Consider the following 14108-nt stretch of genomic DNA (forward strand, 5'->3'; position numbering starts at 1 on the left):
AGACTGTAGGTTATAAATTAATACACTTTCTTCATGATATTTAAAGAATTTAATTCAGATTTGTTCAAAATTATATTGTACTCACAAATATACAATGATTAATGTGTAATTATGTCTTCCAATAAATTGATGCATTCTCATAAACTTAAAATGAATCCATTATGAAGACATAGGATCAGGCTCTGGCTTGAATAAGCAATCATGTTGCCCTGTCAGAAAATTCCTGTAAGAAATCAGCATTCAATTGATTGCAGTCTGCAATCTTTTGACATCTAGCGGTGAGATTTTACACACTATACCTTTAAACAGAGATTCACCTCTACTGGCGGTGCGAAGTGGTAGTTTACGAGGTGCACTGAATATAGCAGAGCGATCTCGTGGACACTGCAGGGGGCGTTAAGGGAGTGTCGGACATTTTCTCGGTTGTAATTCTTGTTCGAAGAAGCGAGTCTCCGTTTTTGTAGTCAGTCTTTCACTGGAGTGGACTGTATGCTTGGCTCTGGACAAATTGTAGTCCTGTATTCGTCTGACCAACGCGGGAGACGGACGTTTGTGACAGTTGTATGGGGCAAAACAGGTACTGGCAGCCTTTATAAACGTGCAAGTTAAATTCTCCACAAACGCCGATTAACGACTATCACAAACTTCCTCTCGTCCCCTGTTTAATAATCACTCAGTTTAGTCCACTTTTAAATGATTGACAATTTTGTGCCTATCTCTGTAGGTTTAACGTGTTTACATATCGCCGTATTAAGGGAAGTATAGTGCATCTGTAGAGGACTGCTCAACCTGTAAAAGAAAATTATGTATTTTCTTCGGTTTTGTGGCGGTGTACCTACAAGCTGTAATTTGTATCAAAGTTCACAGGCTGGCAAAATGACTGCTCCCGTCCGTGCCATCGTGGTAGGAGGAGGATGTCGGGGTGAAATCTACTCCCAGTATGCGTCTATTCATCCCGAACGAATGAAGGTTAGGAGAGGCTTGTGTTTCTGAGGGAAACATTTGTCAAAACGTCAGCATGTCTTCGTCTGTCGAAAGGAAATATCTGAAATTAGTCTCCTAATTATAACCCTTCTTTGCTCAAGTCATTGATGCAAGCTGTTCCTACCAATGTCACGTAGTAAGTTGTAATATTTAACGGGGCGTACCTTGATTTATTCACTTGGACCTCCTCAGGTTGTTGCAGTGGCTGATCCACGGAAATTTGCAAGGACCAAACTTCAAAAACAACACAAAATCGTGGAGGAAAACGTATTTGAAGGTGAGAGGAAGAGAGAGAAAAGTATCAAATCCTTATAATTATCTGCCTTGTCCTTACTGAGTCCTCTTTTATCCAGACTGGCAGGCTGTAGTTGAAAGAGACAAGTTTGCAGACGCTGTGTTAATTTGCACCCCAGATCGCCTCCATAAGGTAAACATTGTCTGTAGCAAATATTTATTGGTTTAAATTACTTTGAGATGTTCTTAAATTAATTATTATGGTAATCACATTTATGCTTCCTAGGAACCTGCTGTGGCCTTTGCTAAGAAGGGATACCATGTTCTTCTGGAGAAACCAATGGCAGTGAGTGTTTATGGATGTTATTGATGAACTGATTTTACAGTAATAATTAATCCCTGAGTGGCACCAAAAGTTTTATTGTCTGAAGTTTGGACACACAGTTTGATTTTAGCTTCCTTTTAAAAATACTTTTTAACTTGTATTGTTTAGAAAAACGGCCCATTGAACCTCTCTCAGATCATTTATTTTAGCATTCTAAAATCTGAGGCAGTGTTTGAACAACAGTATCAACATCAAGCAAAGCTATTTTCTTAGAGCACTATCTTGAAATTTGTATTTAGAGAGGACAGTTTAAAATGTAATGTTAAAAGTAGTCTGTGTTTTCTTTTAATTGTCTTTAATGTGAACTTTATTATTAGTGTGTGTTCAAATATGGGACTTTACAGGACACCATAAACTGGCTAATACTTAGACATTTTTTATGTATCTGTTCAAAATTACAGATGGCAAGAAAGACCAGTGAAAATTTCTGGCTTATCTTTAATAGTGTTTTAAATATTAAATATCTTAAAAAAAGGTCTTTAATCTACAAAAAAAAAAAAACTTCTGAAAGTGGGTCGACAGATCATTTTTTCAAAGAAAGGACATCTCGAAAAGTATTTGATACATGAAGCTAAATTTTTACAGCAATTGTTCTACGTGTCCAAACTTTAAAGCTTTAAAATCTGCTGATTTGAGCTAGAGTGACCCAACAGTTGTTTTTTTTAGTTGCTTTCACGATTCACTATTCTGAGCAAAAGCTTTAACAAAACCACACACCCTCAGTATTTTACATCAAACTGAAGCACAGCGTCCCTCTTTTAATGTCCCCACATGACTTCAGACAACTGCAGAAGACTGCACGGCGATCGTGGAGGCTTGCATTCAGAGCGGCGTGATGCTGTCCGTGGGTCACGTTCTCCGGTACGATCCAGTCATCCACAAGATAAAGGTGAGCATTTTCTAGTGCACTTTATCCAGCTGTGACAGTTTTCTTCAGGTAGTGGAATCTATTGTGGGTTCAAACACTTAAACTTCATCTGCCTAAAATCTATAGGAACTCTTTCTCATTCAAAACAGCCACACATTTACAGAATCAGCAGGATTGAGGAAAAATAAGCAAACAGAGCACTCTTTTGTGTTTGTGCAAGTGCAAAAAAAACCCCATCAAAAACAGCATTTTAATCAAGAGTGCTGAGGCTGTTTTGACTTGATTAAGTCAAAACTACAATTTTCTCATACTTGGGAAAGTGGTAAAGAAAATTTACAAAAGGTATGAGGGTTTTGTTGTTTTTTTTATTAATAAAATTAAATGGTCTTTTACAGGAGCTCATAGACGCTGGAGTCATAGGTGAAGTGATCCATATTCAGCACCTGGAACCGGTGAGCAGGCAGATACGATAGAAACATAATAATAATAATAATAATAATAATAATAATAATAATAATAATAATAATAATAATAATAATTATTATTATTATTATTATTACCATTGTTAAATTGAATTTAACAGACACATGTTGATTTTTCTTTTGTTGTTAATATTATATTGCGATATAAGACATAATTTCATAATTAACATATTCATTAAGAAAATCATAATTTGGAGACATTTGCACATAGTTGTGGCCTGTGGACAAATTTTTGTAGCATTGTATGTTTTTGTTATGTTTTGAGTTTTTTTAAGGTTTTTTAAAATGTTATTCAATGTTAACATTTCTGCAGCATGGTTAAAAACAGAATCGATCTCTTTCTTCCAGGTTGGGTTTTATCACTTTGCTCACTCGTTTGTTAGAGGGAACTGGAGAAACGAAGCAGAGAGCTCTTTTGCTCTTCTCACTAAATCTTGCCATGACATTGATCTCATACATCACTGGGCTGGAGGGCGCAGGTATATCATTAGACAGTAGTCAGTGATTAAACTCAAGGCTCAATGTTCAAAAGTAAGATTTTCTTTCTCTTTTATTTTGGCCTAAAACAGCTAGAAAACTACATGTTTACCCCAATTTTGTTGGACTAGAGGTAAATGGGGATGTTTTTTTTGTGTAGTTTGATTATTTACTCTGGCAGTTTGTTCTTGGCAGGTGTGTGAAAGTGTCATCATTTGGATCCGTCAGCCACTTCAATAAAGACAACAAGGTATGTTGTCTGTTCAGTGATCAAATGAAGATAATCAGTAGCCATGATGGGTAGAAATCTCTGTACTAAGCATGAATATAAAATGTGACGTTACTAGTTTTGTGTCAGCCAGCAGGGGCTGCAGATCGCTGCCTTAACTGTTCAGTAGAAAAAGACTGCCCGTACTCAGCATGCAAAATCTACTTGGACAGTGTGAAGAAGGTACAAATTTCACCAATTTACTTTAATCCTTTATGTACTTTTTTAGATACTTCTTATAAATAATTTTTGTGTTTTGTATGTTTGTGTGCTAGGGTCACACTGGCTGGCCAGTATCAGTCATATGCCCCAATTCACTCCCAGACATTGAGTCAGTAACAGAGGCATTGAAGACTGGACCGTATGGCCGCTGTGTCTATGAGTGTGACAATGACGTCTGCAGTAACCAGGTTAGAAAACACTGTGACATCTGCAGCACTGACCCTTTCTGACTCAGTTATGCAGTATTAGGTTCCTATCAGGCATCAAAGATGCATTTAGAATATACAGAATATATTGTACTTCTACCTGCACCACTTTCATTATGTGTACTTTGTTTTTTCTTTAATCTCAACAAACAGTTATCTGCATATGAGTTAAAATAACTTAAACACAGTGAAATTTATTATTTAGTTATTTATTTAGTTATTTTTTAGCACAAGAAGCTTTCTGGTTTCCGCCGTTTTGCAGTTCTATACTGTACCTCTCATATTTAAGCAGGCTTTGTTGCAAGCAGGAATATGGTGTGTGTGAGACTAAAAGACAGGTTGAATTTGGAGGACTGTAATTACAGAACCATTAGTTGTTGCTGAGATGAGTTTTTGTTTTGTAGTTATGTGCATTTGCCCAAAATATTGGACATTGTCCCCATAGCTTAAATCAGCTGACTGACATACGAATTCCCAGACTGCACTTTGTTTATTTATTTATTTATTTATTTGGTCTGTGATTCTATCCTTTTATTTCTTTTAACTTTTCTGATCTCCTGAGCAGGTTGTCAACATGGAGTTTGAAGGGGGTGTGACGGCAGCCTTTTCCATGGTGGCATTCACCGAGGAGATTTGTAAGCGAAAAACAACCATTTACGGCAGCAAGGTAGGACTGTAATTAATGTCTCTGGGAAAGATGAGAATGAGAGACTGAAGAAAATCACATAGAAACACATTAATTAGCAAATGAATTATATAAAAGTAAAAGTGTGAATGCTTACAGATACAGCAGGTAAGAAACATTATATATCACAGCACTGTTAATCCTTATAGACCCTGTAACAGTTCGTTCAGCTCATTATGCTCTTTCATCGCCAAACTGTTAGAAGCATGTTATTTACCTCATAGGACAAAGGCACTCTTCTGCATCATAAACAGAACCGCAGACCAAAATCACCCATTCCATAATATGTTGAAATATGGTTTAACAATGATATGTTATTATAATTAGGGATTTCCTGCCTCGTCATACTTTCACGGAAATCTGTGTATTTTCATGTTTTTTTTTTTTTATGACCATATGATTTAAAAACTATTATATTTTAGCAATTCCTTATTTGATAAAACTGATTCAGTTGTTTTACTTTACTTTCAATTTTGCTTTGTCCTGTTTTTGAGGGTGTCCAAAGTTTCAATATTCAGACAAAAACCTTTTTGATAAAACCAGTTCGATGAGCTATCATTCATACTACTGATGTGCGGCTGATGAAATGATATCTCCTTGAATCTTTAGTATTTGGATTTGATAAACATAGAGTTAAGTTTGTTACTAAAATTCAGCTCTTTCCTACATAATGAACTGGATCTTCTCAGGGCGAGCTCTCATACAATGGCCACGAGATCCATGTGTTCAACTTCCTGACCCAGAAATCCAGAAAGCACACAGCAGACTATAACACTACCAGGCAGTTCGGTATGAGTGGACACGGTGGAGCAGACTACTGCCTTATGCATGCCTTCATTTCTGCTGTGGCAGTGAGTGCTCATTACTCTTTTTTTAAAATTTTTTAAATATCTAGTTTTAGATAAGATTTGTTGTTGCTGTGTTCTACTTCCACTTGAGATTATCTGTATTTGCTTTTCTTGTACCTGTGATGCAGGACTTAAAGGATGCATGTGTCGTATTTATGTGTATCTGCTCTGTGATGGCTATTTTTTGTTTTCATATATCTTTATATGCATGCAGAACAATGATCCATCACTGATACGGTCTGGTCCTGTGGAGACACTGCAGAGTCATTTGCTGGTGTTTGAAGCTGAGCGCTCACGACTGGAGAGCAGAGTGCTGTACTGTGGGGACATTAAACAGAGCTAAAAAAAAAATACCTACAACATTTTTTTTTAGCATATTTTGTTATAGCTTCTTAATAAATCAGTCTAGTAATACCTATATTGTTAGTTATTGAACAAAACAATTAAACTTTCTCATTTGTCAATTACTAGATTTATATACACACACTGACATATATAAGGACTTTTTTCTAGTGAAGCAAAGATGTCCTGAGAAAGTATGATGATTAATGACAATGACACTCACTTCCTAAAATGATTACATAACTGATTCATGTCAGAAAAAGAAATATTAATTTCAAGGGACTACCTGGTTTAATAAATGCTAAATAAAATCGGTTTTTAGTCTTGTGTCTTTAGTTTCCACTTTTTTTTTTCTTCCACACACTATCACGCTACAAAACCTAACACTAGTCTTGAGGCAGTAGAACATGGAAAATATGTACTATTTAAAGAGAAAAGTCATCTTGAATTTAATGGCAACCGCACTCCTCAAATTTTGAGACAGTGTGTCACATCCAGTCTTCATCACCTGGACTCTTCTGCTCCATTGTAAGACATGCTGTTTGCCATCGCTTTGCTGAAATGTGAAACCTCTTCCATAAAAAAGATGTTTGGATGAAAGCGTATGATCCTCTAAAACTTGTAATCTTTTTTTTTTTTTTGGTCCCAATAATTTATTACATTTTGACATTAGGACTAATGGAGTACATGAGAGCTCAGTTATTAATGAAAACATGAATTTCACAACTTATCACACCACTTTACAACTGCTCATTGAGGCAAATAGGTAGGGAAATATTGGGTGAATGAATGGGCACAAGCACAGGACTCTGTCAGATCTTTATGTAACAAGAAAGCTTATTTACACAACACCAAGACACTGAAGAAGTCACTTGGATGAGTGATGAAACGTTTCTTCCAATGAAAACGCTACATCCAGATGAACAGAATCAACTTTTGGGGATGCAGAACACCAAGTGCAGTAAAAAGTGATATTTTTTTAATTAAAAGTAATTTTTTTAAATGGAGGCTGTATGATAAAAAAGTATTTATATACTATAAAATGAAAACAAAAAGACATTTTAAAGTGGCACATGGCAGCAGGTTTCTGTGTAACAAAATTATGTTATGATTCCATTGTTGCTATCGTTACCGTATAAAGTAACATAACATATATGAAACATAACAAGGAAAGGTCTTCACCATTTCAATCCAGAGCTTGGAGAGAAATTGACTATCACAGCGGTTGCAAAGCAAGGATTTACTAGCAAGCAGAAATTTGTTGGATTGCAAAACCACTTACCATCGACTGACAGCATGGGAAAAGTAAGTGCATGAATAAATGAATGAATAAGTTCTTCAAGTCATTTGTTTTTGAATCAGCTGTTTAAACTTGAAATTCATATTTGCAAATCTAAAGATTTTACAATTTATTTTTACATTCCTGCATTTTTCTGTGCAGTCCTGTGAAATGAAACCTTTTGAATCACTGTTTTGTTGTAACAAGAGTAAAAAGCATTTTTTAGTTATTGTATTTATTTTGAACATTTAAAGCAGTTTGTGGTAAATATAACAGACACTATGTCACGGTCCTCGGTCGGTGACCCAGTATTTTGTGTTTTGTATTATTATTGTTATGAATTGAACTTAAATTTGTTATGATTTTTCATAGCTAGTCTCTTGGTTTTTGTTTCTGTATTTCTAGTTCTGTAAGTTCTTTAGCATCTCCTTATTTCCAGTCTTTAGGTTTTGTTAATGTGTCTTCCCTCTGTTCACTATCTTGTCTACTCTGTGCCTTGCTGTGGGACACCAAGGTCTCAATGTCAAGTCCGCATCACTTTGTTATGCTTCCTGTTTTACTTTGACTGTCTACACCCTTTATCAATGTATTCTACTTTGTCTCATTATGTCTGATTTGTCCCAGCTGTGTTTCCACCTGTTCCCCATCCTCTCGTTATCCTGCCTGTGTATTTTAGTCCTCAGTCTTCCCTTGCTTGTTATTGTGTTGTACCATCTCTTCAGTGCTGTGTGTTTCCTCTGTCTTCCTAGTGTCTATGTTTCTTGATTTCCAGTTTCCTGATACCTTACTTTTTTAGCTTCTAGTTATTATGCTAGAGTTTGAGTTCTCTACAGCGCAAGCTTGTTTAATTCATCCCTCTGTGTCCTGCAAGTCCTGCATTTGGCCCCTATTTCCTTCCTTCCACACAGCTGTAGCCTTCACACACACAGTTACTGAATTTGACTCATTTAAAATTTTAAAGGTAAACAAATTAATAACCACTGACCAAATTTTAAAAAAGCAAAGCAAAACAAAAATAATAATAATAATGATAAAAACCGCATTACAATCCTTAAATCTTCAGATAAAATGAACTGTTTTCATTCAGTTTTATTGTATATCTATGTAAAAAATGAAATATTTCTAATGCTCTGCTTTTTCCTTTAAATGTGGTGTCATATCATAATAAAAATTACTTGAAATGTGTATTGAAACAGAAAACATAAACCTACAATATATTTTTCACTACAGTTAACATTTTAATAACAGAACGGTGGTTTCTAGAATATATTTTTCATTTCATTATTGTTTTAATCCACAAAACTTCTTTTAGTTCTTTAAGAAAATGTCTTACAGTGAAATAAATACAACTAAATCATCTTTTTTTTTTTACACCTTGAATCCTGTCTGGCAGCTTTGGCAATCAGAATTATGATCTCAGTGTCAGTCACTGTCATTTATTCAGCACCAGTGAAACACTGAAATGGTTTAACTGTAAATAATAGCAAGAATAAAACAAAGCAGATCACAACAAAACTTGTACCATGACTTCATATATTTAAGTATGTTTGCCCTTTATGTTTACCTGGTTGTTGAATGTCCCTGACAGGCAAAGATGAAGACAAAGTGGCTACAGGATAGCAGCCCTGAATCCCTCCAACACCCTCCCGAAAAAACGTATTGGACCACATTTGGTGCTCTGCTGGCGAGAAGCTCCAGCCCTCAGCCTTCCACCTCTGGCTTCCAACATGGACGACCGAAGGCTGCCAATCAAGAGGTGAGTGGAAAGCATATTCATAAGCTCATAGACAATGTAAATGTTTTGACATCTTCTGGCATTGTAGACAAGCCAAGAGTTTTGACACACATTACTCCATCTCTAACAGGTAAACACTGCCCAGCCAGTGAGGAGGTCAAGCCCCCAGCCCTCCACCTCTGGTTTACACTTGAACCGTGACTGGAGAGCGAGGAGATCCAGCCCTCAGCCCTCCACCTCTGGCTTCCAGCATAGACGACCGAAGGCTGCCAATCAAGAGGTGAGTAGAAAGCATATTCATAAGCTCATAGACAATGTAAATGTTTTGACATCTTCTAAATCCTACAAAAACAAGAACTGAGTGGTGAAAAAATACAAACTGGCATTGTAGACAAGCCAAGAGTTTTGACACACATTACTCCATCTCTAACAGGTAAACACTGCCCAGCCAGTGAGGAGGTCAAGCCCCCAGCCCTCCACCTCTGGTTTACACTTGAACCGTGACTGGAGAGCAAGGAGATCCAGCCCTCAGTCCTCCACCTCTGCCTTCAAGCGTGGGAGAGAGGAGGCTGACCAGGAAGAGGTGAGTAATCACAATCCTGTAAGCATCAGTGGTGAATATTTCAAGAAAAAAAAAAATACTGTTATGTATTCACTGTATTCACTTCAGCTTTAAATCTTTGTTGTCTGATCTCACTGTGCTGCACACACATCATACCCGCAGTCATTAGTGGCTTATACAGTCTCTATTTCTGACCCCTTCTATGCACATTACTGCCACCTTCTGGCACTAGCAGCATGTAGCAGCACAGTATATTTGAACTCAAGTTGGTCACATAAAGGTACATTTTGTTGCAGTTTGATGACTATTTCAGTATTCACAAACTAATTACCACCCCCAGTGTGCATACAGAACTGACTTCTGTTGAAGTTATCTTTTTGAAAAAATAAAAGAAACTGCTAATGTAAGAATAATAGTCAGTATCTTAGGTGCTTAACATCAAGTGATATCTCACAGCTACCCCCTGGTCGACGAGTGAGGAGATCCAGCCCTCAGCCCTCCAGCTCTGGCTTCCTGTTTGGACGACAGGTGGGTGCTCATCAGGAGGTGAATAGAAAGTATATGCTCACAGAGAAGTACGTTCTAACATCTTCTAAATCCTACAAAACAAGAACTGAGTGGTGAAAAAAATACAAACTGGCATTGTAGACAAGCCAAGAGTTTTGACACACATTACTCCATCTCTAACAGGTAAACACTGCCCAGCCAGTGAGGAGGTCAAGCCCCCAGCCCTCCACCTCTGGTTTACACTTGAACCGTGACTGGAGAGCGAGGAGATCCAGCCCTCAGCCCTCCACCTCTGCCTTCAAGCGTGGGAGAGAGGAGGCTGACCAGGAAGAGGTGAGTAATCACAATCCTGTAAGCATCAGTGGTGAATATTTCAAGAAAAAAAAAATACTGTTATGTATTCACTGTATTCACTTTAGCTTTAAATGTTTGTTGTCTGATCTCACTGTGCTGCACACACATCATACCCGCAGTCATTAGTGCCTTAAACAGTCTCTATATGCACATTACTGCCACCTTCTGGCCCTGGCAGCATGTAGCAGCACAGTATATTTGAATTCATGTTGGTCACATAAAGGTATATTTTTTTGCAGTTTGATGACTATTTCAATATTCACACACTAATTACCATCCCCAGTGTGCATACAGAACTGACTTCTGTTGAAGTTATCTGTAGTATTTTTGAAAAAATAAAAGAAACTGCTAACGTAAGAATAATAGTTAGCATTTTCGGTGCTTAACATCAAGTGATATCTCACAGCTACCCCCTGGTCGGCGAGTGAGGAGTTCCAGCCCTCAGCCCTTCAGCTCTGGCCTTCTGTGTAGACGACAGGTGGGTGCTCATCAGGAGGTGAATAGAACGTATATTGTATGCTCACAGAGAAGTACATGTTTAAACATTTTCTAAATTCTACAAATACAAGATGTGAGTGATAAAAAAAAAAACCCCACTTGTTCCTAAAACTGGCATTTTCAGATAAACGAAGATGATGTGGTCCAACCCTCAGTCTTCTACCTCTTTTTACAACCCTGGAAGAGAGGAGGCTGACCAGGAAGAGGTGAGTAATCACAATGGTGTAAGCATCAGTGGTGAATATTTCAAGAAAAAAAAAAAAACATGTATTCACTTCAGCTTTAAATGTTTGTCGTCTGATTTCTAATGACTGGAGCATTTTTAACCTGTTTGTTCCTTTTTGTTACTGCAGCAGGAACGCCAAAGATTCCGGAGCGGGTACTACAGAGTCCAGAGTGACACCGATGGGTCCCGCCCCACCGTGCGCTTCCCTTATTGTTTTCTACCAAAAATTGTTAATGTTAATATTGTATGTACTGGGTATGGTGTCGGGGTGGTGGAACAGGTCTTCATTTACACCACAGATGGAGTATTTCTCACTCACTCAAGGGCAGTCTCCATTAGAAAGTCTTTAAGTGGCAAATCCATCGGCCACACATTTCTTTTCCTTCCTACCTACATAGTTACTGCTAAGTTTAAGATATAGAGTACTAATGATAAGTTATTCAAAATGTACTAATAGTACGTTCAGAATATCTCACCATCTCTTTTTTAACTTTAAAAAAAGCTTTTAGTGTTTAAGATACAGTAGTGATAAGTTTAGATTTAGATGTTCTGTCAATTCTGTTATAATCCTTCATTTTTCATGTTATGACATAAAACAAACAAAATAAAAACCAACTAATCTAATGGACCAGTTTTAGATTTTTATTGATTTGATGGGATGTTTCCAAAGGGTCGCGCCTATCTATCTTTTAATGTTTTGTTTTATGTTTTCATTTATTTTATGTTTCTTAAGGTTAATAAAATTTGCTAAAAGATTCAGTAAAGCCTTAACATTGTTTGCATTAAACTAATTCATTGTTTGGATTTTGAGAATATGGTTTCACTTCTTTATCAATCTGCAAACTGCCACTAATGAAAGAAAGCTCATGCTCAAACCATTATCTGCCCTGGTTTATTGATGATTTTTGTTGTATTGCTAGTTCATTTTTCTCTCGCTCTCACAATGGTGTGCGGTCATTCATTGATGAATGTACAAAGTAAAGAATGCCGCCGCCCGGTACACATTGCACCTGACCCCTATGGCGCCTCCTGTAGGTGGTATGCCTGCAGGAGGATGGGCCCATGTCCCTTTTTCAGGCTGTGCCCGGCCGGGTCCCAAGGACTAAGGCCTGGGCACCAGACACTCGCCCTCGGCCACACAATCCAGGGCAGGGTGAACTGTTCCCTTAATATTGTATTCATAGGGGTCTTCAGAACCTTTGTCTGGTTCCTCACCCAGGACAAATTGGCCATGGGAGACCCTGCCGGGGAACCAAAGCACCCCGACAACACAGCCCCTGGGATCCCTGGGACACAGAAACCCCTCCACTACTATAAGGTAGCTATTTGCAGAGGGGATGGTGTAGAGTGTAGCCTTAAAAAAATCCAGCAAAGGCCTATCTGTTTTAGCTAAAATCCTTATCATAAATGTCCTTTGTTTCAAAGTTCGAGGAGTCAATTTTAAGGAAGGGAAACAGTGAGTAAAGGCTGAGGTATGCCAAACACAAGAATTGGACTGAAAATCAGTGAACTTAATTCCTGCGGTAGGATATATATATTAACATGTGATTCAGAACCATTTGAACATTTGAAAAATACCTTAATGCAACATTAATAGTGAAACACATATAACAAAGTGGAAAAGGGTATAAAATCAAACAGGAAAAGTCAATAAATTTAGCCAGGTAGCTTTGGTATAGCAGCTAGTTATGTACAGAAGTTCCACCATTTGCAGGGATAGCAGAATAATACAACTTTGTACAGTCAGACAAGTAGCACTGAAAATGTCCAACTGCTGAAGTCATGAGATTAACTTTATTACCATTACCTTTTCTGTGGACAATACTCTCGTTGATGTGTGCAGTATCCTTTGTGTATGGAAAGCCTGAATATTGCAGTAATGGGAGATTGTTTTGTTTCAGATCGAGCTTCTCTTTGATGTGCTGATCCACATCGTTAGCATTCTGGTTCAGCAACATCCTGTTTTTCCTGATTCTTCACACTAGATGGAGCCATCTAGTGTGAAGCACTCCAAGCACTGAATGTTGTTCCAAATTTGATACTGAAATTAGAGATCAGCAGGTATAAAATCACCGCCCACTGACCATTTAGTTCTTTGGAAAATAGTGTCACCATTCCTGGAAGATCCCTCTGACCTCCTGCAAGCAATTTTGTTTTCAGATCATTACACAGCTCAACAGATAAAACTGTCTCTTAAAGATTGATTTAATAAAATACTTGATAATAATCCTTTTAATTGCCCTGTGCCTTAAACACAGAGCAGTGATATTAAGTCTGCTAACTTAAACAGCATTTTTGCCAGCTTGCTTTCCTGGCTATCCATATATTTCCAGTCTCGCTGACCAAAGTCCTTAGACTCCTCAGAAATTCACACACCTCTTTTGTTACTAAACTGCTGTAGAGCCCTTTTCCTTTCACACACACGCTCATGTCACTACTTTGTCTGCAGCAGCTTTATTGTTTTCCGCCTGTATTGTGAGTTTAATCTCTTCACATTTTTCCGGTAGTATAGTTTTATCTTCCTTTGAAAAATCAACCGCTCTGCTGCCACTACACTCTTTCATGTTTGTGATTGGTCAGATGCTGCCAATGCCACTCCTTACATGGAAACGTGCAGGGGAAACCCTGGATTTACTCCACAAGTTGTTAACTAGCTTTGTGATCACTTTTTTTTGGTTGCAGATGTTAGGGTAAGTGAATCCAGATAACAGAGAAACACCCTGAGTATATTGAAGGGAGGCAGGCAGTGTTGGACCCTTTAATAACTCTGCTGGAAAACTGAACTCATATTTTCCAGCAAAGATTTTGCATGTAGAAACTGTTTCTTCTCCATCGGATGCATACAGCATGCATACAGCTCCCCCTTCAACTCACCATTCTTGGTTATCAGGCTATTTAAGCACTGGCAAGCCTTAAGTTAAAAAACATCTTAGCGTTTGTTTTTAA

The 14108-nt window shown here is 37.7% G+C and overlaps 2 protein-coding genes across 2 annotated transcripts; both read left to right on the forward strand.

Annotated features, from left to right (window-relative positions):
• Positions 1-390: 390 nt before the first annotated feature.
• zgc:154075 (uncharacterized) lies at positions 391-6314 on the forward strand. Its single transcript, XM_006785455.3, has 14 exons — positions 391-577; positions 861-969; positions 1177-1261; positions 1338-1411; positions 1505-1564; positions 2385-2492; positions 2867-2923; positions 3302-3432; positions 3626-3680; positions 3789-3881; positions 3974-4108; positions 4692-4793; positions 5501-5662; positions 5874-6314. Exons 1-14 carry the CDS (start codon positions 564-566, stop codon positions 6000-6002), a joined length of 1314 nt encoding a protein of 437 aa, XP_006785518.2. The 5' UTR covers positions 391-563; the 3' UTR covers positions 6003-6314.
• An 825-nt stretch (positions 6315-7139) lies between these two features.
• On the forward strand, positions 7140-11786 carry LOC102779518 (uncharacterized). Its single transcript, XM_087833972.1, has 9 exons — positions 7140-7306; positions 8869-9036; positions 9146-9295; positions 9449-9598; positions 10034-10105; positions 10268-10417; positions 10845-10916; positions 11061-11142; positions 11290-11786. The coding sequence occupies exons 1-8, from the start codon at positions 7298-7300 to the stop codon at positions 11130-11132; spliced, it is 843 nt and encodes a 280-aa protein (XP_087690098.1). The 5' UTR covers positions 7140-7297; the 3' UTR covers positions 11133-11142; positions 11290-11786.
• The last annotated feature ends 2322 nt before the right edge of the window (positions 11787-14108 follow it).

The sequence above is a fragment of the Neolamprologus brichardi genome, chromosome 20 (assembly GCF_056152115.1).
Source record: "Neolamprologus brichardi isolate AB-2024 chromosome 20, ASM5615211v1, whole genome shotgun sequence".
Taxonomy (NCBI): Eukaryota; Metazoa; Chordata; class Actinopteri; order Cichliformes; family Cichlidae; genus Neolamprologus; species Neolamprologus brichardi.